At 41.4% G+C, this 22,506-nt stretch overlaps 1 protein-coding gene across 1 annotated transcript in view; it reads left to right on the top strand.

The window, feature by feature from the left end:
• The first annotated feature begins 5,413 nt into the window (after positions 1-5,413).
• slc4a5a (solute carrier family 4 member 5a) overlaps positions 5,414-22,506 on the top strand; it is a 28,699-nt gene continuing 11,606 nt past the window's right edge. Inside the window, exons 1-13 of the mRNA XM_069166131.1 lie at positions 5,414-5,471; positions 6,174-6,386; positions 8,250-8,379; positions 9,150-9,310; positions 12,119-12,271; positions 12,631-12,774; positions 14,306-14,361; positions 15,951-16,108; positions 16,199-16,286; positions 17,871-18,025; positions 18,163-18,291; positions 19,487-19,661; positions 20,825-20,958. Coding sequence (XP_069022232.1) covers positions 5,414-5,471; positions 6,174-6,386; positions 8,250-8,379; positions 9,150-9,310; positions 12,119-12,271; positions 12,631-12,774; positions 14,306-14,361; positions 15,951-16,108; positions 16,199-16,286; positions 17,871-18,025; positions 18,163-18,291; positions 19,487-19,661; positions 20,825-20,958 — 1,754 coding nt within the window. The remainder of the gene's footprint in view (positions 5,472-6,173; positions 6,387-8,249; positions 8,380-9,149; positions 9,311-12,118; positions 12,272-12,630; positions 12,775-14,305; positions 14,362-15,950; positions 16,109-16,198; positions 16,287-17,870; positions 18,026-18,162; positions 18,292-19,486; positions 19,662-20,824; positions 20,959-22,506) is intronic.

Genomic DNA, 22,506 nt, shown 5'->3' on the forward strand with positions numbered 1-22,506 from the left:
ACATGTAAAATTATGTCTCAGAGAGAAAGTTAGAAGCAACTTTCTTTTCTCACAACAAACCACTGGCGACTTCCGGCCGACGCAGGCAGCGGCTGTGCCCACGATGTTTGAATCAGGCTGTGGTGAAGATTTAGGTCGAAATCGTCTTTTCATGCTTTTAGATTGTCTTTTATTGGCGATGTGGCAACCTGGGAAACGTCAGACCAACATATAAAACGTATGGATCTGTATATGTGTTTAATTTTATACATTTTATCTGTTCTTATGCATCTCATTTCTTTTCTATATTTTTTTAATGTTCATTTATATCTGTTTTTACGTGAAACACTGCATGTCATTTTCTTGCCGTAAAGCACTTTGAGATGCATTTCTTGTATGAAAGGTGCTATAGAAATAAAGTTTATCATTGTTTATTAATATCATTGTATGATGACACTTTTTTTTTTTTAGGGCAATGCAAATTAAGGGAACTTTTGTCAATGTTACTTTACAATAGACTATAGATGGTTGTATAAAAACATTAAATGTAAAACATATAATACATAAAATGTTACTTGGACGAGCAGCTGGCAGAGAAAAGCATGGAAGTGAAAGGTGGAACAGGAGAGTGCCACTTGGTGCCCCCTGGGTAATGCAGTTTTATTTATTGTCGTTTTGATAAACCCAGATAACCTGAAATGGAGAGGGCAGAAAAGGTTGCAGGTTTTATGCCGAGTTTTGCCAGCTGGCTGAGAATTGCATGTATGTAAATAGATACTCCTCTGCTGAATAATGCATCCACACTGTTCCCTTTCTTTCTGGACATGTGTGAATCAAATGGTTTTGTCAACACAACAATGCTTTTTTTTTCTTACATTTCGTAACGATGCAGCCTGAAAATACGAGAAGCATTAGTCGGCAGCAGCAATCGGTTCTGCCAAATAATGCATTCATCCTCCGTAACACTGTAATGACACTTCAAATCAAAGTTTGAAGGGAATTAAATGGTTTTATCAGGACATACTTTATATGATCAACTTTGACATCCCACATTTATTTGTCTGCATTAAAAAACTAATTTTAGTCCAGATATTTAAAAAAAATTATGCCTAAAAACACATTGGCAAAAAACATTGGGGCAGTCCAGCATTATGGAGGAACTGCTAAACATAGAGGACTCCAAATGTTCTAAAACTACAGACCATCATTTATAATCATCGATGAACCTGAACAGTATCCCTGCCTAATCATTACAAGTTTCTCCTCTTTCCTCTTTAAGCTGTGCGCTGTCCTGCGAGCTGCATGCAGTTCTCAGCGAGCGGGCAGAACTGGATTAAAACAGCGGCAGCTTGTGAGAAGAGAAGAAAAAGTCGACGGTATACCAACGACTAAAACGTTCTGTACATTGCGAGTGCAGCTTTTGATATGTTTGATGCTTGAATATGAAGCTCACCAGAGACATCCTCCTTTTAAAAAGTCATTTGTTGAATTGTTTTGTGCGTATCGTTGTGTGCATGTGTTTTTGCTTTTGGATGTTTTTGTTACCGTAGCATAGCTTAAAAAAAAACCTCAATATTCAGATTTTTATTTCAGTATTTTGTAACCTGGATAACTTTCCTCCTCGATGAACATAGTGGCTGAAATTTAAAACTACTTTGGTACCTTTCACATCAACATATAGGATTAGCCTACAAAATTAGCGGTCTGGTCTGTTTGGCCTGATTTTCAGTCTGCCTTTTTTTTCATACTTTAAACATGAATGTTGTCATCAAATACTTTGTTAACATCCAGCTATACAGTCAATAAAAATATCTGATGTAAAAGCTGGATTAAAACACAATCTTTACTGTCCAGATAAGGTCTGTAATCCTTTTCTCCACCTCTAAATCCATCCTGTATATGTTTTTTTTTATTTTATCTCCAGCTGCATCCTGCAACTTCCTTTATCACTTTTTCCACAATGCTATACAAAATTGACCAGCTGGTGCGCTATATTTAGAGATTTTCTATCAGTGATTTGGGTGTTCACCATATTATGGAAACAACTTCCTGCCTCTCTAGCCGAGTCCTAGTTTGCCCGTTATTGACCCAATCGTGATCGAGAGTCACCGAGCGAGAGCCAGTTAGTCAGTCAGTCAGTCAGTCAGCCAGTCAGTCAGCCATACAGACAGAGACGAATAGAAAAGGAGCTTTCCTCGTCGCCGAGTTTGTCCCATTCGATAGTTTGTCGCAGATCCACTGGTATGTTTGCACTGATGCGACCCTGCGAGCAGCGAAGGCCTTTTCTCCTTTCTGTCGTTCCAGCTCGCAACTAATCCAGGTAAGGCTGTCTCATTCCCGTCTTACGCTTTAATATTCTTAGCTTGTCGAGTCAGAGGTGCCGTTTAGATGCTCGGGTTTAAGCCTGGAATATGTAAATCAAAGCAGCCAAAGTATGCAGGAAGTTCAGAGGACTGCGACCTCAAAAATCTAAATGTCTAATATCCTGAGTCGCAGCAGGGGTGGAGCTCCGCACACACCTGTTTCGTCTTTAAATCAAACAGGGTGTCATAGTTTTGAATTTAAAGTCTGTAGATCAAATGTGAGGCTGTAACTTTGTTCTTATTAAAAAAACAAAAAAAACCAATAACATACAGTAAGCATGTGATCAACGTCCCTTAAAAAAAAAAACGCTTCTTGCTTTGATTCTGCAAAACACAGCCAAGTAAACAGTTTTCATGTGACACCATCTCATCTTTGGGGGGGCGAAAAAAATAAAGTTGATTGAACAAGGTTTTGAAAAAACTTTGTGAGAAGCTGATGGGACGTGAAGCAATCTCTTTAAAGTCAGTGAGGCGCAAATAAGCCCCACTTATCCTAATAAGTCTGGTCACACACACACACACACACACACACACAATTTAATATCTGCACGTATATCAGAAAAAAAACACTTAAAGTTTTAACTAGCTGCGCAATACCTCAAACGTTTGAGGGATTGGGCTGTGTGTGTGTGTGTGTGTGTGTGTGTGTGTGTGTGTGTGCGTGTGCGTGTCTACAGCATGAGTTTACTCTGCTTGATGTTTAAAAAAAAAAAAAATGAGTTAAAAGTTATTAGTTGTGTCAGAATTAAATCACTTAAATTACCCGTTTCCTTAAAAGTAGTCTAACATCACTTAATTTTTTTTCATGCATGTTTAATTTTTCTGAATTGTCTTCAGTTGAAGCTGAAATTATCACGTTAAAACTCAAATGTTTTCTAACTCATTTTTACAGCGAGGGAGTTTTTTTTTTTCTTTTTGTTTTTTTTTCGCCAGGGCACGATATCACGCATTTGGCCTCCTGTGACTTCTGTACATTTGCAGGCACATGAGCGCACCAATCCCGTATGCATGTTTATGTACAAGTGTGTGTGTGTGTGTGCGTGTGCGTGTGTGTGTGTGTCGTGTCTCTATGGGGTGGTCGGGAGGCAGGGCGAGCCCATCGATCGGCTCGTGAGGCGGGCCCTCCCACGGCTGCAGCTCCAGCTGCCCACTGGGTGTGAAGGACACTGATGTGACAGCGCTAATTACAGAAGGCAGGAAGCCAGCGCCATAAACATTCACAGCAGTAGCTCAAGCAGGGCTCTGCTGGGCTAAAGTCAACCCTCCACCAGACACTCTACACCTCTCATCCCTCCGGGGGGATGGTCTTCAAGGGTGTCGTGTCAAATTGAGCAATTATGCACCAAGCGGCAAGTCAAAAGGAAATTTAAAAAAAAAACCCACTGCTTTGGACTTAGAAAGCAGACGTGATGGGAAATAACAAAACAGACTCTGTTGTGATTATTAAAGAAAACCAAAAAAAACAAACAGACAAAAACTCTTTTCAAATGCAACATCTGAAAGAGTACTTTACTAATTTACTGGAAATGAGCTGCCTTGGTTTTTTCAAAACAGATGAAACAGAAACAAAGACAGAGCTGATTTAATTGCAATGATTTCAAACACTGGACTCCTTTTTTTTTTTTTATCATTTAATTCCATCCAAAATCCAGAAAACAGAGCTTTGCTTTGCTGGCCTGGAGGTTCAGTTTATCTTAATTGTGAGTGTCAGAACGCGTCTTTTTATGTATATATTTGTTCTCTACTGGCAGATGTTGGTTGTTGGTTCAGTCACAGATCAGGACGGATTATTCCCTTTTGCTTTGGACAGTTATTGTCAAATCTTCATCGCTTTTTTTGTGTAGTTTTGTTGTCTGCTATTTGTTGTCGTTTCAATTTTAAAGGTGCATTATTTGTTTTACATCTGCTGGTTCGGTTCGGTCTCATTTCAGCAGGCAGACAAAGTTAGACAAACCTAAATCATTTATATTTTCAGGTTGTGATACAACCGGCTCGTGTCTGTATGCTTGTTTTAAAGTTCTCTTCCCCCGGCGGGCAAAAAAAAACGTATTGATCGATTCCAGCCTTACATTTGTCAGGCTGCCGCTCTGAACTGAACCACGTCTGTTTTTTAAACATTTTTTTTAATCAGTTTTCCTGAAACACACGTTAATGCAGGAACTGAAAAGCTCCGCATTTTGCGGACATATTTGTATCATTGACGTTTCAAGTTCAAGTTGCACGAATCCTGTAACCACAGTTCAGGAAATAATACAGTGAATGTAAACCGTATCCTCGCTGTAACCACCCCCACCTCCACCCCCACCAGTAGGAGCAGGATGGCCTTAAATGGTCCTGGTGGCCGTCGGTGTGTGAATCGGTGCCACGTGCGATACGTTAACCCCGCGTTTGTTTTAATTATGCACATTTCCATCGATTGTCACCCTGTTAATTATTTTTCCAAATCGATCTGTGCTTCAACCTCGCATGCAGGTCCGTGAACAAGAGCTGGTGGATGCTGCTGCTGGAGGCTTTAGATTCCATATATAGAGCACACACACACACACACACACACACACACACACACACACACACACACACACACACACACACGTATGTATGTTTGTATGTACAGAGGTGACATGTATATGTACTATTGCAGAAGAAAGGACACATCAGGGGCGAACATGTACGCCAACCCAGTATCACGGCAAAACGTGAAATAACCACGCTTTGGCCTGCCTCGGCGTGACAGTTACACGTTTTGAAAGTGTGAAACATACACGCACGTAAATGTCGCGTGTTTTAGCTATAAGTTTAATATCCTGTAAATCAAATGGCTCTACGTATTGCAGTAGGTTTCGTTTTTGTCTTCCAGAGACAAAAAACGTGTAGCTTTCACGCCTAGACAGCCCAAAGCGTGTCTATACCACGTTTATTTTTCCGTAGTGCCTCGACGTGTCTATTTCACGTTTTACTGCGATACTGCGTTGCAACATGCACGTATATTATTTTTTTTTTAAAAACACACATGCACACTTTAATGTAACACAAAAATGTCCCAAAACGGTCTCCCCTTCTTCTTTAGCAGGATGGACCATGGAGACCGAGGGATGGGCGTCTCTCACCTTCGCTACGAGGACGAGGAGGGTGAGTGTGTCATATCTATCGGTAGACCTTTTACAGACTGGCCCTCTGCTAATGGAAACAGGAAATTCAGTCATTACACCCACTTTGTCTTTTAATCTCGAGGCCGTTGATTGGCTGCACCAACATTTCTAATTTGTCTCTTTTTTTCCGTAACATCTTGTGAGATGAGGGTTGACTGTTGTTGATGGGCTGCGAATGAGCATCTTATATTGCTTTGCATCTCCCCGTTGTTTAGTTATTCCACCTGCAGTCGTGTGTTCAATTAGTTTTACAGCGACGTCATAATTGCCGGCAGATGATCAAACTTGCATCATCGAGGTTTCGGTTGTAAAACAGAGATTGTACGAGCCGGGCGGTGACTCCGAATGAGGCCCCATTTTGCTTTCATTGGTAACCGTGCCAACAGAGAACGCTGCTGTTGGTAATAAACACGCATAAGCTGTGAAGCAACATTTAGTCAGAGGTGGTGAGAGAGGTTGATGAAAAACACTCCTCTGAGTGTGAGGGGTTAATGAAAGATCTCTTCAGATAATCTGCCAGCGTTTTCAGCCTGAACATTCAAGTATTTTCCTGTTCATCAAATATTCATGTCATCAAATTGCCTGTTTTAGACAGAAAATGTGGTTTTATTAAGGCAAATTGACCACGAAGACCTATATTTGCACTTCAATTCCCGTCTTGCCGTACGTGTTTTGCCCGCAGACCATCAGTCCATCTACATCGGCGTCCCCGTACCTCGAGGATATCGACGCAAACGCAGGCGAAGGCGGTCGAACCGAGAGGCCTCCGGGATGGACAGGGAGAGACGCTACAGCGACCGCAGACACAGCGAGCAGGACCGCTACAGAGACATCGACGTCGAGGAGGGACTCATGGATTCGGCCGAGCACAGTCTCCAAGACATCAACCGCACGGGTAAGTCGGTGGCGAGAGAACTTCCTCAAACGACTTCCTGTTGCTTTGATGGGCTACGCTGTCTCTCATCAACCTCCATCAACCTCCAACGCAGCCTTTAGTTGATACATTTTTAACCTAAAGCTTAAGGCGTGTGGAGTTTGAATTCGAAGGCGTGAAAGACGCTCTGCTAAATTGCATGATGGGAAATGTGGGATTCAATGTTTTGGAGACTTGATTTGTTCTGAGCATTGATTGTATATAAAAGTGGACGTAGCTTCCGGCTCTGAAAAATTAGGCCGATGAGGAAGTGCCTTAAGCTGCAATACCACCTGGTGCCACTAGAGGTCGGCTCCCAAAACCCTCCGGCTCCATAGACTCCCATTCAACTTCTCTCATGAAATATGAAGTCAATACATTTTTTTCCGCAAGTTATCTCGGTGTTGTTCGCTAAAGTCGCTCCTTCTTATTCGTTTTCTGGAGGTCCATCTGAAAATAATCCCGTTATTAACTGCAAAATAAGCTTCAAAAAGATGTGTTTCTGGGGGAGGGGGAAGGGGTATCTGTTTGATTGACAGGCCTGTGGTGCAGTCAGGTTACAGCTGTCGGTGGGCGGGACGTAGTATCGTCGGGTTTCCAATCAGATCAGTCAGATTCTCCCCAGTTTGTCCAAATACGGTCACTTCCTGCTCCGAACCGCTCCGAACTAACAAAGATGGCGCCGGCCAAAATCCGAACTCGAGGCTTCATAACGGCCGTTCACAAACCGACGGGTGACGTCGCTGTTGGTTGCCGCTTCGTTTTGAGGGACTAAAAGTCAGAATAACATCCTTATTGCTTTATTGAACTTTGGGGTCTTTTTGAAATCTCTCTCTTCCAAGTTCCCCAACTTTACTGAACGTACAAATACAAAACACCTTTCGTGCCCCTTTTAAGATCAGTCAAACACCAGCGTGCTCTTATGCACCTGTTTTTCAACGTCACATTTCATCTTGCATCCTACGCGTCGATGCAGCTGTTTTTGGATTGTGTGGGAATAAAAGACGTTGCGGTGGATTAAACGACTCCCCGCATGTACAAGTCCATAAAGTCGGTTAGCGGCACTGTGTGACCGGCTGAAACCTCATTACCCTGCAGCAGCATTCCTGAACACGGAGTCCAATTCAAATCCCCACGTCGATAATTCAACAATGGAACGGGTTGTATTTACCTCAGGCTCATGGTTAGATGATTATAGTCAGGTAGTTCTGTGTGAACTGGGTGCAGGAGTACATAATGAGAAAGTATGGAGCAGCCTAACGCTGCTTAATCACTTAATCTGCTTAATCAATTCAAATATTTACAGGTGAAAATTGGGTAAAAAAAACAACAGTAATTTCATTTTATGAATCAGGTACTAATAAAACATTTAAATAGGTGCTGTGCAGCGGATTAAAATGATACTATATGATATAGAAGAAGTCGTAACTAGCGGGAATAATTTATATTTAAAGTATTGTAAAACAACTTATTTCTTGTGTAATTAAAGAGTAAAAAGAGGTTGAACAGTCAGCACTTGATTTTCCAGCCTACATGTTTTAAAACACAATATAATCATAGTGACTCAGGGCTTCATAATGGCCGTACCTACATTTAAATACCAGAAAATATTTTATTGGAACCTGATTCTTACGAATAAATTTCACTGAAAATTGCTGGTTGTTATATAGATATTACCAAAAGTTCCAATATAACTTTCTACCTTTATAAATTAATGCTAAATGTTTGTGTAAAAAGTCGTTTTGTTGCTTACTTTTTCCCTTTTTATAGCCTTTTAAAACTGTAAAAAAAAAATGATATTACAAAACTGTAAATTTGTCAAAGACCTTCCTTCATCCCGTCAAGTGTCTCCGGCGGCCGAGAGGCTACGTTACATCCTGAACGAGGAAGATGACTTGCCCACGCCGACGCTCTTCACCGAGATGGACACTCTACAGAAAGAAGGAGACGAGCTGGAGTGGAAGGAGTCGGCCAGGTGGACGACTGCACTCAAACACAACACACACACACACACACACACACACACACACACACACACACACACACACACACACACACACACACGGTGTTGCTTTGCTTTTGCTTCAAGACTGAAATCTTGACTATATCCGCTGGTACAACACATACAGTATCAGACCGTTCAGGAAAGTATGGCAGCCTTGTCAGCAATACAGTAATTCAATTTAGTTTTTTATTCTATTATTTCTTATTATTGCATAGGTATATGTAAATTTGTCTTTCTGTGTACTTATCTTTTTCCTACCTGTATTCCTAAATTGTTGTGAAGACTAAAATTCCCCCAATGCGGGATTAATAATTATTTTTCATTGACTTGCTAAACATCTGTGTAACATCATGTCAACTAACTGTCAATAATAACGGAAGTGATGAAATGTGTTGCCGCCATCATTAATATATTTTTCCTAGTTTGAGTCAAAGTGTCGTAAATGGCTGATTGCAGATAAAACGCTAAAATGAAGCTCATCCTGAAATTATTCAGAAACTGATTATGTCAGATAGTTTGGATAAAATTGGATGTTTTCACATGAAATGACATTTTCAGTTAAAAACCTGGAGGTTGTGACAACAGAAAGAAAAAAAAAAAAAACGGGGTTTTGTCCAATCAGACGATGGACGAACCGTCAATCCTTCACTGCATCGTCTGCTTACAACGAAGTCTGGCAACAAAATCCTGATTTTAAAACCAAATCGTGACACCTTTCTGTCTCTCTTTTGCTGCTCAAGGTGGGTGAAGTTCGAGGAGAAGGTGGAGGAGGGAGGCGAGAGGTGGAGTAAACCCCACGTGTCCACGCTGTCCCTGCACAGCCTATTCGAACTCAGGACGTGTCTCCAGACGGGGACGGTGCTGCTGGATCTGGACGGCTACTCGCTGCCTCAAATAGTCGGTGAGACGTCACACTTAATCGTGTAAATCGACCAATCAGAATCTACGCATTACTGTCGACGTTGGGTTTTATATCTAACCCGATTTTTGTGTAAAAATGTTCACCTGCAAAGTAGTAAAATAACTTTAGTGAAGGTGGTGGTGTTGGTTCACTGAACATCTGATGTGGTGGTTCAGGATTAACAAAAGGAGGGATGGCTGAATGATTGGATGATTTCTTTCTCAAAAACAAAGATGAAATAAATACATGAAATATCAAATCAAATGTCAGCATTAACAAATCGCTGAACGAGTAAGTAAATAAGATTAACAAGATTTAACTTAGATAGTTAATGCGTCCACAAACTTGGGTTTTCCCATAGATGTCTAAAGTCATAATAAAGACATTTAATAAACATATGAAATATTAAACAAATACAATGAAGTGGAATTAAAGAATTAAAAAAGAATTAAAGAGGCTCTGCAGGCCAAAAAGGGGGCGGGGTTATATCGTTTCCTGGGAGTGCCCATTAAATTGACACGCCCAGGATGTGGCATAGATGTGACGATGTCAGGTGTTGTCAGGTCTCTTTAACTTGTGATTTAACAAGTAGGTTAACTATAATCTTGTTGCTTGAAATCAGCCTTTTTTTTTTCCTGGTTGTCCCAAAACAAAATTATTTAATCGCACTTCATGTTTTTCTCCCTACAAAGTACCAAAAAGTAAAATAAACAAGTGAACTTGCTCAAACTGGAAGTGACGCCAGCGAACACCAAACCATTTTTTTTTACTGAGCCTGGACACACTTTGTACCTCCTAAAATGAATCACAAGTCTTATGTATTGGTGCTCTGAGCACAATGGGAATTGGAAAAATCCCCAATTGGAGGAAATGTACTACTTTCCCAAACAAACAGGCAACAAGATGTTCTCTGAATACAGAAGAATTTCAAACTACCGTGTCATCTTCCATATAAACCAACACAGGGACGAAATGGAGCTCATGAGGTCAATATTATTTCTACGCTGCCATTTTTTTTGCAGTTATTATTCAAGACAACTAGCAAACTGGGAACGTTTCACCAACTTCTAAAAAAAAACATCTTTCTTAGAGGCTCATTTCTAGTTTGACATTCGTTCTGGTGTGTTCGCCCACTCGGACGTCAAAACTCAGACGTTCCTTCTTCCTAGTTGCTTCTGAACGCACCGTCAGCCTCAGTTTACCAAATGAGAGGTTGAATACCAACAGCTGTGATACTTTCGTACGACCTGGTTTCTGAGTGCACGCCTGGGAAATGGAAAACAAACTTAAAAAAAATATTGTCACGGCTTCACATATTAAGCAAAATGACGAGTTCTTTTTTTTCTTATTTTCATTAAATGTGAATGATAAGTCCGACTTTTCAACGAGCAACTTCTCACTAGCTGTTTTCAGTCGGGTGTCACAGTCTGAACTAAATTACTGTCTAATTTTTTTTACAACTTTGAATGAGTGACTCTGAGCACGACAACCTCTTTCAACGTTTCCTCCTGTTACTGTACATATCGACGTTCACTACTCGCCAAACGGCAAAAAACCCGAAGCTGTATGGAGCGGTCAGCTAATCAATTAGATGATCAATCGGAAAAGAATCAATAACTACAATTACAGTGTTTCCCTGTTTGGTTGGATGTATAAACCTCCATTTTCCACTACTTCACTGGAGAGTTTGCGACTGATACCTTTTATGTTGGTTTGGTCAAAGATGGTTATTGACATTTCACCAAGTATCAATAGTGTTGCTGCGTTCAAATGCGGTCGTATTTATCGCGTGCACGAGAAGAGTCCACACGAACGGCCCCAGATTTTCTAAAAGCCTCGAGGTCACGAGTCGTGACGCGTCCGCTGACGTTTTCCGGAAATCGCAGAGGCCGCGGAAGTTAATTTTTTCGTTGGATGTGAAGCTAATATATTACAATTTTAGTCACGTCGAGCTTCGTAACTTAAATAATAGCCTACGTCAGAGGAAGATGTCGATCTTCCCGACGGCCTCATCTTTTCCCTCCGGGACTTTGCATTTCCTGCATTACGTTACCTGCCTGTTAGCTTGCTAAATTGTGAGCCCCCTGTGGCTTCTAGACGCCGTCCACGTCGCAGTTGCCTAGCAACGGTGCTTTTACAACTTGAACGGCAAGCATACGGCGGACACGACTTCAGATGCATTTATGTGCTGTCCGGAGCAAAAAATTTAAAACATATGTAAACATGGCTAACAGACAGTTTGTTTTTTTTATTTTTTTTATTTTTTTTTTATTTTTTATCACATTCTGTAAAAAAATTTTTTTTTTAAAAAACTAGCTCAGTGAAAAGTTTTTATTTTTGTCTTCACCTGTCATCTTTCTACTATAAAAATGTTGCAGCTGAAGTCATTCACTGTACATAATTGAATTCATTCGATCTCCAGCATGAGATCAATGGAGTGAATTTTGGTGTCCCGCGTACCGTAGTCATCCCTCAATCAGCCTCTCAGTCTCTCAGTTCACTAAAACGAGCCTCGCTGTTCTTTTATTTGAACTTTTTTTTTCCAAGAACAATTGACCTCTTTGCCGTGGAGAGTTTTCCAGGAAAAAAAAAATCCACATGATGATGATTTACAGTTAAAAGTTTTCAGGTACGAACACAATTTGACGCTCATACGCAGCATCAGCGGGGGAAAAAAGTGCTTCTTAAACGTTTCGATGGTAATCTGACATGTGACTTCATATCTTCATAATACCGCAAAAAACCACGGTACCGCTACATTTCACGTGTAAAATTGCATTTGATGTTATCTGTCTTTTTATTTTCCAGATGACATCATCGAGAGACAGATAGAAGAAGGTATGATATCTCCCGACCTCAGAGACAAGATCAGCTTCGTGCTGCTGAGGAAGCATCGACACCAGACCAAGAAGCCCATCCACCGCTCGCTCGCCGACATCGGGAAGTCCAGCGCCTCCACCGGTGAGCGTCCGCCGCCTGAACGACGCCCGACGGGACCGATGCTACAGCTGTGACCAAATATTGGGTTATTTCCACGAGCGATAATACTACACGTACCGTTAGACCCTTTGAGATCGAGCAATTTGTTTTTTCTTCGTCAGCGATCGGTCCGTTCGCCTTCGAGCGAGCTCCCGACGAGGCTCACATCCTCCGCGGGGGACGTATTAATGTTTGATGAGTTAATTACCGCCGTAGCATTTCCACATCTCATCAGCGCAGGGCACAAACACCGCTCCATGAATCACAAAGCATCACCTTGTGTGTTTGTTTTTGTCCATCCCTCTCCCCCTCCTCCACCCTCCTCCACCCTCCTCCGTCAGGTCGGACCGCAGCGCCCCGAGGCGGACCGGGGCCGGCGGGGCCCGGTATGGGGTCGAGTATGGGTCTGGGGCCGGTGAGCAACTACAACCGATCCACGGAAGACATCCGAGTCAAACAGCAAGCGGCCAACTACGGACGTTTGCGTGAGGGTCAGGTTTTAAATTATGAAAAAAAAACAAAAACACGTTGTTGGTTTTGTCTTTTGAAGGAAGTTACAGATAAAATCTCTAGAATTTGGACTATTTTCTTTCTTCTTTTTTTTTTATAGTGTATTTTTCTAAAGAAACAAAAAAAAAAATCACAAAAAGAACATGCAGTTGGTCACCAATGCATTTATTCAGACACGACAATGATTCATCTCTTAGGGACACGTACACAATCCATTTTTCACGGTATTTCACAAATTTTTTAACCCCACCAGATTTAATGAAAAATTAATTCTCTCCATATCTTGAATATAATTTGGACCATTTTCATGAGTGCAGTTTGGCGCAAAAGCACTTAAATGATCCCAGAAGCCAAAAACTCAAATTGGCATCCAGCGATTTTCACTATTTCATATTTTTGCGTACCTGTAACGAGGCTGCGAGCTAATATTTCAGTTTTTTTGGAGTCATGTATGAATGTATATTCCTACTTATGCGACCTCAAAAAGCTCGAAAGGCTGATCGCTTATCAGAAGAGGACTTGTTTAAATGTTTCTGCATTTCAGTCTTAGTTGAGTTGGGTCACATTTACTGACATCTATCAGTTAAAGGTCAATATGAACCTGACTGGACTCTCACTTTAAAACACAAAATAGTTTTTGTACTGACTCACTTCTTCGTCGCCTTTTTTGGGGGGTGAAATGACATATTTGGAGTAACAGCTTCTGAAAAAAAAAAGCTCTCAGCAGGCCGAGATTTTCGATCTCAGCAAAAATGAGTGTGATAAAACTGTTGTGTTTTGATTTTTTTTTCTTAGCTTCTCCCATCTTAAAACGAAGCGGGCGATCTTTGCTGTAACTTTTATTCAGCACGACCAATTTCATTTCATTTCGTTTCATTATTTTTTTTTGCCTTTTTTTAAAAATTGATTTTCAAGTTTCCTTCTGGAAGCTTTACTCCTTAACTGCCGAGTCGCACATCGGCTTCTCGTTATTGTCGAATAAAATCGATCAATCAGCCTTACGTATCACACTGAGCGTGGTTAAAATGAAATAGCACTTTTGTCTTTTTTTTTGCTTTTTATTTGCGCTCTTTGTCCAACCGTATCCTCATTTGACAACCTCAACAAAAAAAATGACATACTAAATCAAAATCACTGCCACAGCTTATAAAAATGAATATGATTTCATAGGGAAGTATATATATATATATATATATATATATATATAATCACAACTCAGTGTCCCAAGTCTTTGATATTTCCAACCATTTATTTCAACTCAACTTCTTTGAATTTACCTTTCATCATAAATTTTTCCTCAAAATACTTTTTTCACCTTTTGGTTTTATGTTGCGATTTGGGTGCTATAATAATAAACTTTTGATTGAAATTAATTGAGCATCATAAGCATCCTAAAAGTCGTCCTCATGGCGGCTGTCATAGCACTAAATTTATGAAAACATTCTCAAAGCTTAAATGATCTAAAAGTACGTAAATGTGAAGTGTTGTAACCGTTTTATCTTCCAGGTCACGCTCAGAGCAGAAGTATGAACGATATTGCCGACACTCCCAGCACCGACCAGGTGAGTTATTACTGTCAGACTCATTATTATCTTCTCCATATCGGATGTATAAACATGAAATTCTCATATCGAATATGTTTAAAAAAAAAAAAAAAAAAGAAAAGAAGCAGGTGTGTTTTATCTCTGGGAGTGTTTACACACCGGCTTAATTCGCACTCCCGTCTTTTATAACTCCCCCCGGGGGTGCGTATTCATTTTCCACTTTGTTGCTTTCCATTATGGCTGAGATTTCCTATCTGGTGTTCTCAGTGAGGGGGCGTCGCATTCAATTGAAGTTTTCCTTTCGGCGTGGTGGGGGGAGAGAGAGGGAGGAAAAAAAGAGCTTCCTGCCCCGAGTGTCGTCAAATCTTTTTCCCGCGTTGTGACGGGCGACGGCGAGCGATGGAAGAAGTGTGCGACCGCGTGTTTGGACCGCCGTGAGAGCTCGTCGTCGCTGTTGTTGTCGCCCGAATGAGGCTTTGAAAGAGACGGGTCGGGGGCGGGAGGGGCGGGGTTAAGTGTCTTTCACCGGGAGGTTTAACGCGTAAAAAATACAAAATAAACATTTGAAAAGATTTTTGAGGCGGGGGGCTGTGTGCTTTTTTTTTTATCGGTCGGCAGGAGGACGAGTGCTGCTCGTCCGCTTCCCGTTGCTCCACTTATGAGTGGACGCTCAAATTGTATTTACAGACCTACAGTGGGTCACACGTGACAATGGTACAAGCGGTAGCTTGTCACCGTGTGTATTTGTGCCACATTGTCCGTGTCGATATTGAACTGGCACCGGGGAGGTCGGGGGTGGGGGGGGGGGGAAATAAAACATGGATCTCGCTGTCCTGTCCGCGTGCTCGGCCTCTCACATGTAGCCCGCGTATTCGGGCGACGGGTTATCGACGGGGTGGGGGCGGGGGCGGGGGGGCTCTGCGGCTATCGAGTGTCATTGTTGCGCGGGTCCAATTTCCTGTCGCACCTTTACATGCAATCCGACAGGTCAGGGCTCGTTTGAGTCGCAGCTTCGTTTCGTCTGATTCGCTTGTTTTCTGGATTATTTATTTCTTTGTAATGCTCACGTAACAAAACACGAGGGGGTCGGGGGGAGGGGGGGAGGGGGTGTTATCTCCTCCCGACACCCGCCAGGTTTAGAAACACTGTTCGTAACAAATGATGAGAGGATTAATGATCCCTGTAGGGAGATCCGGTCCCTGCAGCAGCAAATCATGGCACAATAAACACACTTGTAGGGGTGTGAGTAGTTTTTTTTTTCTATAAAATGTTGTTTTAAAAAAAAAAAAAGTGTGAAAAATGACTCCCAAGTGTTTGTTTTGTCGGTATTTTCACTTTAATATAACATACGTCGAAGAAAAGCAGCAAATCATCACTGTTGAGAAGCTCAAAACAGCAAATGTTTTGACATTTCTGCTTCAAAAATGCTTCTCCAAATAAGTTTGCGATGAATTATTTGTTTTGTGTCGTTGTTTCAGTTCTAAAAACGCATTAATTAAATATAAGAGATGAAAAAAAAAAAACACCAAAAGCTGCGATCTGCTACTGCGAGGAAAACGTCTCACCGTGTCGTCTCTCTTTGCCCGTCCGTTTTTTTTCCCCTGCAGCTGAAAAATAAATTCATGAAGAAGATCCCCCGAGATGCCGAGGCGTCCAACGTCCTCGTGGGCGAAGTCGATTTCCTCAGCAAACCCTTTGTGGCCTTCGTCCGCCTGGCCCAGGCCACGACGCTCGGAGGTCTGACGGAGGTCCCCGTCCCCACCAGGTAGGTCGTTTTGGCCTACGACAGTTCGCGCCGCCTCCTCGTCGCCCCGCGACCGACATCGCGCCTCACGATTGTTTGAACGCTCCGCAGATTCCTCTTCATTCTCCTGGGACCCCAAGGAAAGGCCAAGTCGTACAATGAGATCGGCCGAGCCATAGCAACGCTCATGGTGGATGATGTAAGTGTTTTGTCGTCGTGTGTTCGAGGTGTTTCCATGACACGCTTTCCTTTGCATGATGACATTGTCGGTGTCACGGTCTGAATCACCCAAAGGACTATTATTCACCTTCCTGAGAGCAGTTTTAGTTGTTATCGTTTCCTGTATCACTGAGCATAAAGCTAAAGGTGCTATTTCAATAGCATAAATAATAGGCTGTTATTTTAAATGGAGCAATTAGAGCATGCTCACCGGGCACAGTTGAACACTGAGTGTAAAGTGTGTGGTTATAATATGACATCTTAATAAGGAGTTCAATCTTCCAAAAGCACTAACAGACACTGGAGGTCACATTTAAGAGCAGAACCTCTTTATAATTGGATGCACAGTTTAAAAATACCATAAAGTGTTTTAGTCACAATCAAGGCACGGTTGTGTTATGTTGGTTCAACGGTAAAGAGGACCCACAATACAAGACAAGGAAAGAAGGAAGTTCAAGCAAAAACACCACTAATGGACAGTTCAACTGAAGTGAACTGGCAAAGAGGGAAGGAGAGTACGCAGATACACATTGGAGGGAAGGACAACGAGGGACAGCTGAAAGTAATCGGGGCAATTTTCATAGACGTTTCAGTTTCCCTTCAGGATTAATTTTCTTTCCTTCACTTTCCATTTAGCTCTCCCGTAAAATCGTAACTTCCTGAAAACATGACTTTATTTGCACGCTAACATGCTGAACTAGGTGTGATAAACGTGAAACCTGCACATGATCATTTACCTTAAATTCCCCCTTGCATGGTAATTGGATCGTATGCTCATGTTTTTCGTAATCTATTCAATGAAAAAATGGCCTCAGTTTGTTGCTGCTTGGTCTGGATGTGTCCATAAAGAAACCAGCTGACCATAACTGTAAAACATTTATCTTATTAAGTAGTTTAATTTAAGTTTAAATGTTTTCTTTAAGATATTCTCCAATATAATGTCGGCTCAGGCCGCTTGTAAAATCCATACGCAATTAGTTGGATTTAAGTGAACCTAGTAAACTCTGCACAGCAAAAATAAAAAAGGCTCCAACACATTCAGAGTGACTGTTTCACAGACCAACACCAAGTCAAGCTGTTTGTAGTGTAAAAAAAATCAAAAAAAATCATTATAGGCCACCACATACTGCCCTTTGGGAAAATATTCTTCTGCTCCCCAGGCTGCAGATACCTGCTGCTTTTAATTAGAAAAAATGTTTCTCTTCAGTTTTTTTGGTTTCTTTTTGCTTTACAGTCCCGATAACTCGGTGTGGTGATCATTTACAAAATTTAACCAATGTCAGAGTCGATGCCAAATAGAATCAGCCCTTTGATTTATAAATATATATATAAATATAATGCTCGTGTGCACTTGACTCGCTGTGTTTCTCGGCCACGATTAGCAGCTGACTGGCAGTGTTTATTTTTTCCTGTAATGTTGTTACGGCCTACACAATTTGTATTCAATAGGTCTCCAGAGGTTTTAAAGACGACGGACGAATCCCAGTTATTAAAGCCCACCACACTGATCTCTATCACTGTGATATAAGCCAAGTGAAATAAGTTCTCGCTTTCTCCCTCCCAGCTTTTCAGTGATGTAGCTTACAAGGCCAGAGATCGTGAGGACCTCATCGCAGGCATAGATGAGTTTTTGGATGAGGTGATCGTGCTTCCTCCCGGAGAATGGGATCCCAAAATCCGCATCGAGCCGCCCAAGAAAGTCCCGTCGGCCGACAAAAGGTCGGAGTTTAACCGTAAAGCTTTCAACAAAAAAAAAAGCTGCCGTGGCACTAATGAACAACATTCACAACCATTTTGAGTCTTCACCAAATAAAATTCAACTTTATTTACTTACGTCTGTGGCGTGTTTTCTGCAGGAAGTCGGTGTTCTCCCTGAACGAGCTGGGACAGATGAACGGTACCGCCGGAGGAGGCGGAGGCCTGGCCGAGGACGAGGAGATGCCGGCTCCGCACGAGCTCGGAGAGGAGCTGGCGTTCACCGGACGGTAAGAAGTCACGGGGCCACGGTGGCGAACCTACTGGGAGGTTTGGCTCGAACGCGACCAGATGCCGGCAGTATGGAAGGGAAATTTGAATATGAATCAATCAAGATCTGGCAAATTTATTGGGTACTCGTTAAACTCCCCAAAAGATGCCGACGCTGCAGAATGAGCACTTGGAAGTGTTTGTTTCATTAGTGAATCAGAATCAGCTTTATTGACCAGGTATGTTTGCACATACGAGGAATTTGACTCCGGTTATAACTTGCTCTCAATGTACATACACATGAAAAGTCATAAATAGACATATAAAACATAAATAGATATACAACACAAAAATACAGCTCCAACCCTGTTTCCAAAAAAGTTGGGACGCTGTGTAAAATGTAAATAAAAACAGAATCAAATCATGTGAATCGATATTCAATTGAAAATAGACCAAAGGCAACATTAAACTGAGAGGTTGTATTGTTTTATGAAAAGGAAAGGTCTTGTTTATTTCAGCGAAACAATGTCAAACCGCATTTTGCACGTATTTCAACTGAATGGCTCCGTAGTCGAAGAGTCCGGCTGATAAACAGTCCAGACGTGTCACCATTGAAAATATTTGGCGAAAAAAATGACAAGGGAGACCTCGAACTGTTGAGCAGATGAAATCAAATATCAGGGAATAACGGGACAATGTTGAACTTCTAAAACTCCAGAAACTGGCCTCCTCAGTCCCCAAACATTTACAGAGTGTTGTAAAAACAAGAAGCGATGCAAAACAGTGGTAAACATTCTGAATAAGCACATATTTTTCATAAAACAATAAAATATCTCAGTTGTTTTCACAGTTGTCTTTGGTCTATTTGCAACTGGTTTACATGATTTGCACATCATTGCATTCCATTATTTATTTACACTTTACACAAGGTCCCAACTTCTTTTGAAAACGGGGTTGTAGAAACAATGGGTACAATTGTGCATCGTGAAATTTTTTTTATTTATTTATTTTTTGCAGTGGGAGATTTTTAAAGTTGTAGAAAATCGACACCTCTCCTGCCTACATGTGTGAATATATATCATTTGAAATCATTGTGCGAGCGTCCCGTCCACTCGACCTCCTGCTACAGAGAAAGTAACATGTGTTGTGCTGAGAAGTGGAGTGTGCGAAGCATCCTAACCGCTGCGTGTGTGTTGGTGTGTTGGTGTGCGACAGCTTCTGCGGCGGTCTGTACCTGGACATAAAGCGGAAATTGCCGTGGCTGCCGAGCGATATCTACGAGGGATTCCACATTCAGTCCATCTCCGCCGTCCTCTTCATCTACTTGGGTTGCATCACCAACGCCATCACGTTCGGAGGCCTCCTGGGAGATGCCACCGACAACTACCAGGTAGAACAACAGAGCAGGGGCTTAAGAAACACGATATACACTTAAGTCATAGACCGTAAATAAAAGTGCACGTAGCTTCCTGGTCAAAAAAGCGACACAGAAGTGCTTTAAACTGCAATACCACCGATGGCCACTGGGGGTTGACTCCAAAAAAGGCTCTGGCTCCATAGACTCCCATTCCACTTCTCTCGTGAAATACAAAGCGAATATATCAATTCTTCAAGTCATTATGATGTCATTCACTAAAGTTACTTCTTCTTATTAGTTTTCATGTGGTTTGTCTGAAAATATTCCCACCGTTAATTAGATATAAGGCTTCAAAACAGACGTATGTTTGGGGGCTTATCTGTTTGATTAACAGGTTTCTGCTGACTAGTGCACAGTGCAAGAAATACAAACACGGACATGTATAGCAGCCTGAGATTGAAATCTCCTGGTTTCCGCTCGGGACGAGTAATTTATTCGTCATATTTATCAAGTTACGTAAGATACATCGTCAGTCCTTACTGACGGACGCTGTTTTCCTCTTTTTAATTCGATTTGAACAGAATCAGATAATATACGTCCGACTTTCTTCATGTGTGAGAAAAACTACGAGACAGCATCATTAATATCACTGTACCGCTCCGTCATGAAAGAGTGATGCTGCTGATTCATCGATATGAGTTTCTCCTCGTCTGACTTGGTAAATGAGCATTTTTTTTAGAGGATTTTTGAGTTATGTTTTTTCTGTGTTTATCGAGATAAGCTTTCTTTTTTCCTGTCTGTGCATCAATACCTTTGCAGCAGCTCAAACACACACAAACACACAGGAGTAATTCCAGATAAGTACTTCGACTGGCACTCCTTCACTCCCTGTCAAGCTGAAATAAAACATCTTGACCGTTTGTTTAATGCCTAATGCACTCAAACACACCAGCACACACACATCCATGTCCTCTCTTCATCTCCTCCCATCTGAAGTATGATTTGTTCACTTTTCAGCTGCTTTTTTAAAAATTATTTCCCAATTTGGGGAAATTTAATCTCACTTTCTCTCTCTGCCACCTCCTTCTTTCCTTCCTTCCTTCCTTCCTTCTTTCCTTCCTTCCTTCCTTCCTTCCTTCCTTCCTTCCTTCCTTCCTTCCTTCCTTCCTTCCTTCCTTCCTTCCTTCTTCCAACAGGGTGTCATGGAGAGTTTTCTGGGCACGGCCTTGGCTGGCACCGTCTTCTGCCTCTTCAGCGGTCAGCCCCTCATCATCCTCAGCTCCACCGGACCCATCCTCATCTTTGAAAAGCTCCTGTTTGAATTCAGCAAGTGAGCCTAACGAGTATTATTTGATGAGCTACTACCCCACTTCATCATTAGATTCACGATTTGCACAGAAATCTCTTTAGACTGAAGAGTTTCTGGTAACACGTTATATGTCGCTTTGATTTTCTTCGGATTTTAATTTAAAACCACATTCACTGATTTTTCATTACCTTCATTTTCTGGCTACTTCATCCAGATGACAGTTGGAGAAGGTCTAATTGATCTCAATGTAATAACCTAGAAGTTAAAACATGACAAAAAAATGTATTCCTACAAATAAAGTCAAACTACGTCAAATTTTGACTCTGATGTAACAAGAGCGAAAAATCCTCCATGTAAACAGACCAGTTTTTACAAAGAATCAGAATCATCTTTATCATCATTATTCAAGACAGCGGAAATTATAAATATTCAACAAATATCAATACATATCATAAACCAGAAACACACGCTCTAAAGATGTTATGTCACAGCTGAAGAATGAGTTCAGCCTGATACCCGCTGACGGGCCCAGTGATGCTCAAACATGAACACTGGGTTTCAAAAGAAATATTCATCCAACCTTCTCATATTTAAAAGTGTATTTATAACTAGAATTTTGATCCAGTATGTCATTCAAATATGAAATGAAGGATCAACTGTACAAATATCACACAGAAGGAAATTTCAAGCAAAGTTTCATTTACGAAAATTGTATAAAAACTGTCAAACTATCGCCTAACTTTACTTGTGGAGAAAATAACAATCAAAATTCCCTTGTTATCACGTGCAATATATGCGTATATACAAAATAATAAAACAAATGTAAAGGGTAGAAGATAAAGAGAGAATGGCTGATAAGATGGTGACAAACAGGAAACTTCAAATCCTGTTTTATCACTGGAAGATATGTATCTATTTGATTTATCTTTTTTTTACCTTTGCAAACACACAATTCTTGTTTTCGATCCAATACGGGACCTTAGAAAAGCTTATTGGTCTCAACTTGTGTGGATGTTGAGGACAGCTCCTCGTGCCCTCTGGTTGGTGGGCAGGTTACGCTGGTCCTGGATTTTTATTGCCATTGGTCTCCATGGATTTACTTATATTAACTCTATTTTTATTACTATATGATAACCTTTGATAAAAGTCTGGGTACCAAAACATACTCGGAGATCTTTATTGGATCTTCTGGTTCTTTCGTTTTTTTAATGTGACGCGTTTGCCTCTGTGGTCGGAGACGTACCTGACCCGTTGGCGTCGTGAACCTTATCGCTCACTGTAACTGCCTCTGTACTCTACTGGAGGACATCAAGAGAACCGCGGACATAACGACAACATCGTTATTTACATCGTAAATCGACAAACACGGCGACGATCGAGGGGGGGTGGGGGTGGAGGGAGGGAGGGAGGGAGGGTGTCACCAGCTGGGTCCATGATATCAAATGAATAATCAAAACCCCCTTTACGAGAATTCTGATCGGTCAAAAGTGTTTCCAAGATATTTTCACCCTTTTGATATCTCCACTTTATAAGTACAGGTAATATATGTAAAGATGTTCACCGCTGGAT

Source organism: Embiotoca jacksoni, unplaced genomic scaffold, assembly GCF_022577435.1.
Source record: "Embiotoca jacksoni isolate LCO1_2020_lvr unplaced genomic scaffold, fEmbJac1.0.p SCAF_37, whole genome shotgun sequence".
NCBI lineage: Eukaryota > Metazoa > Chordata > Actinopteri > Embiotocidae > Embiotoca > Embiotoca jacksoni.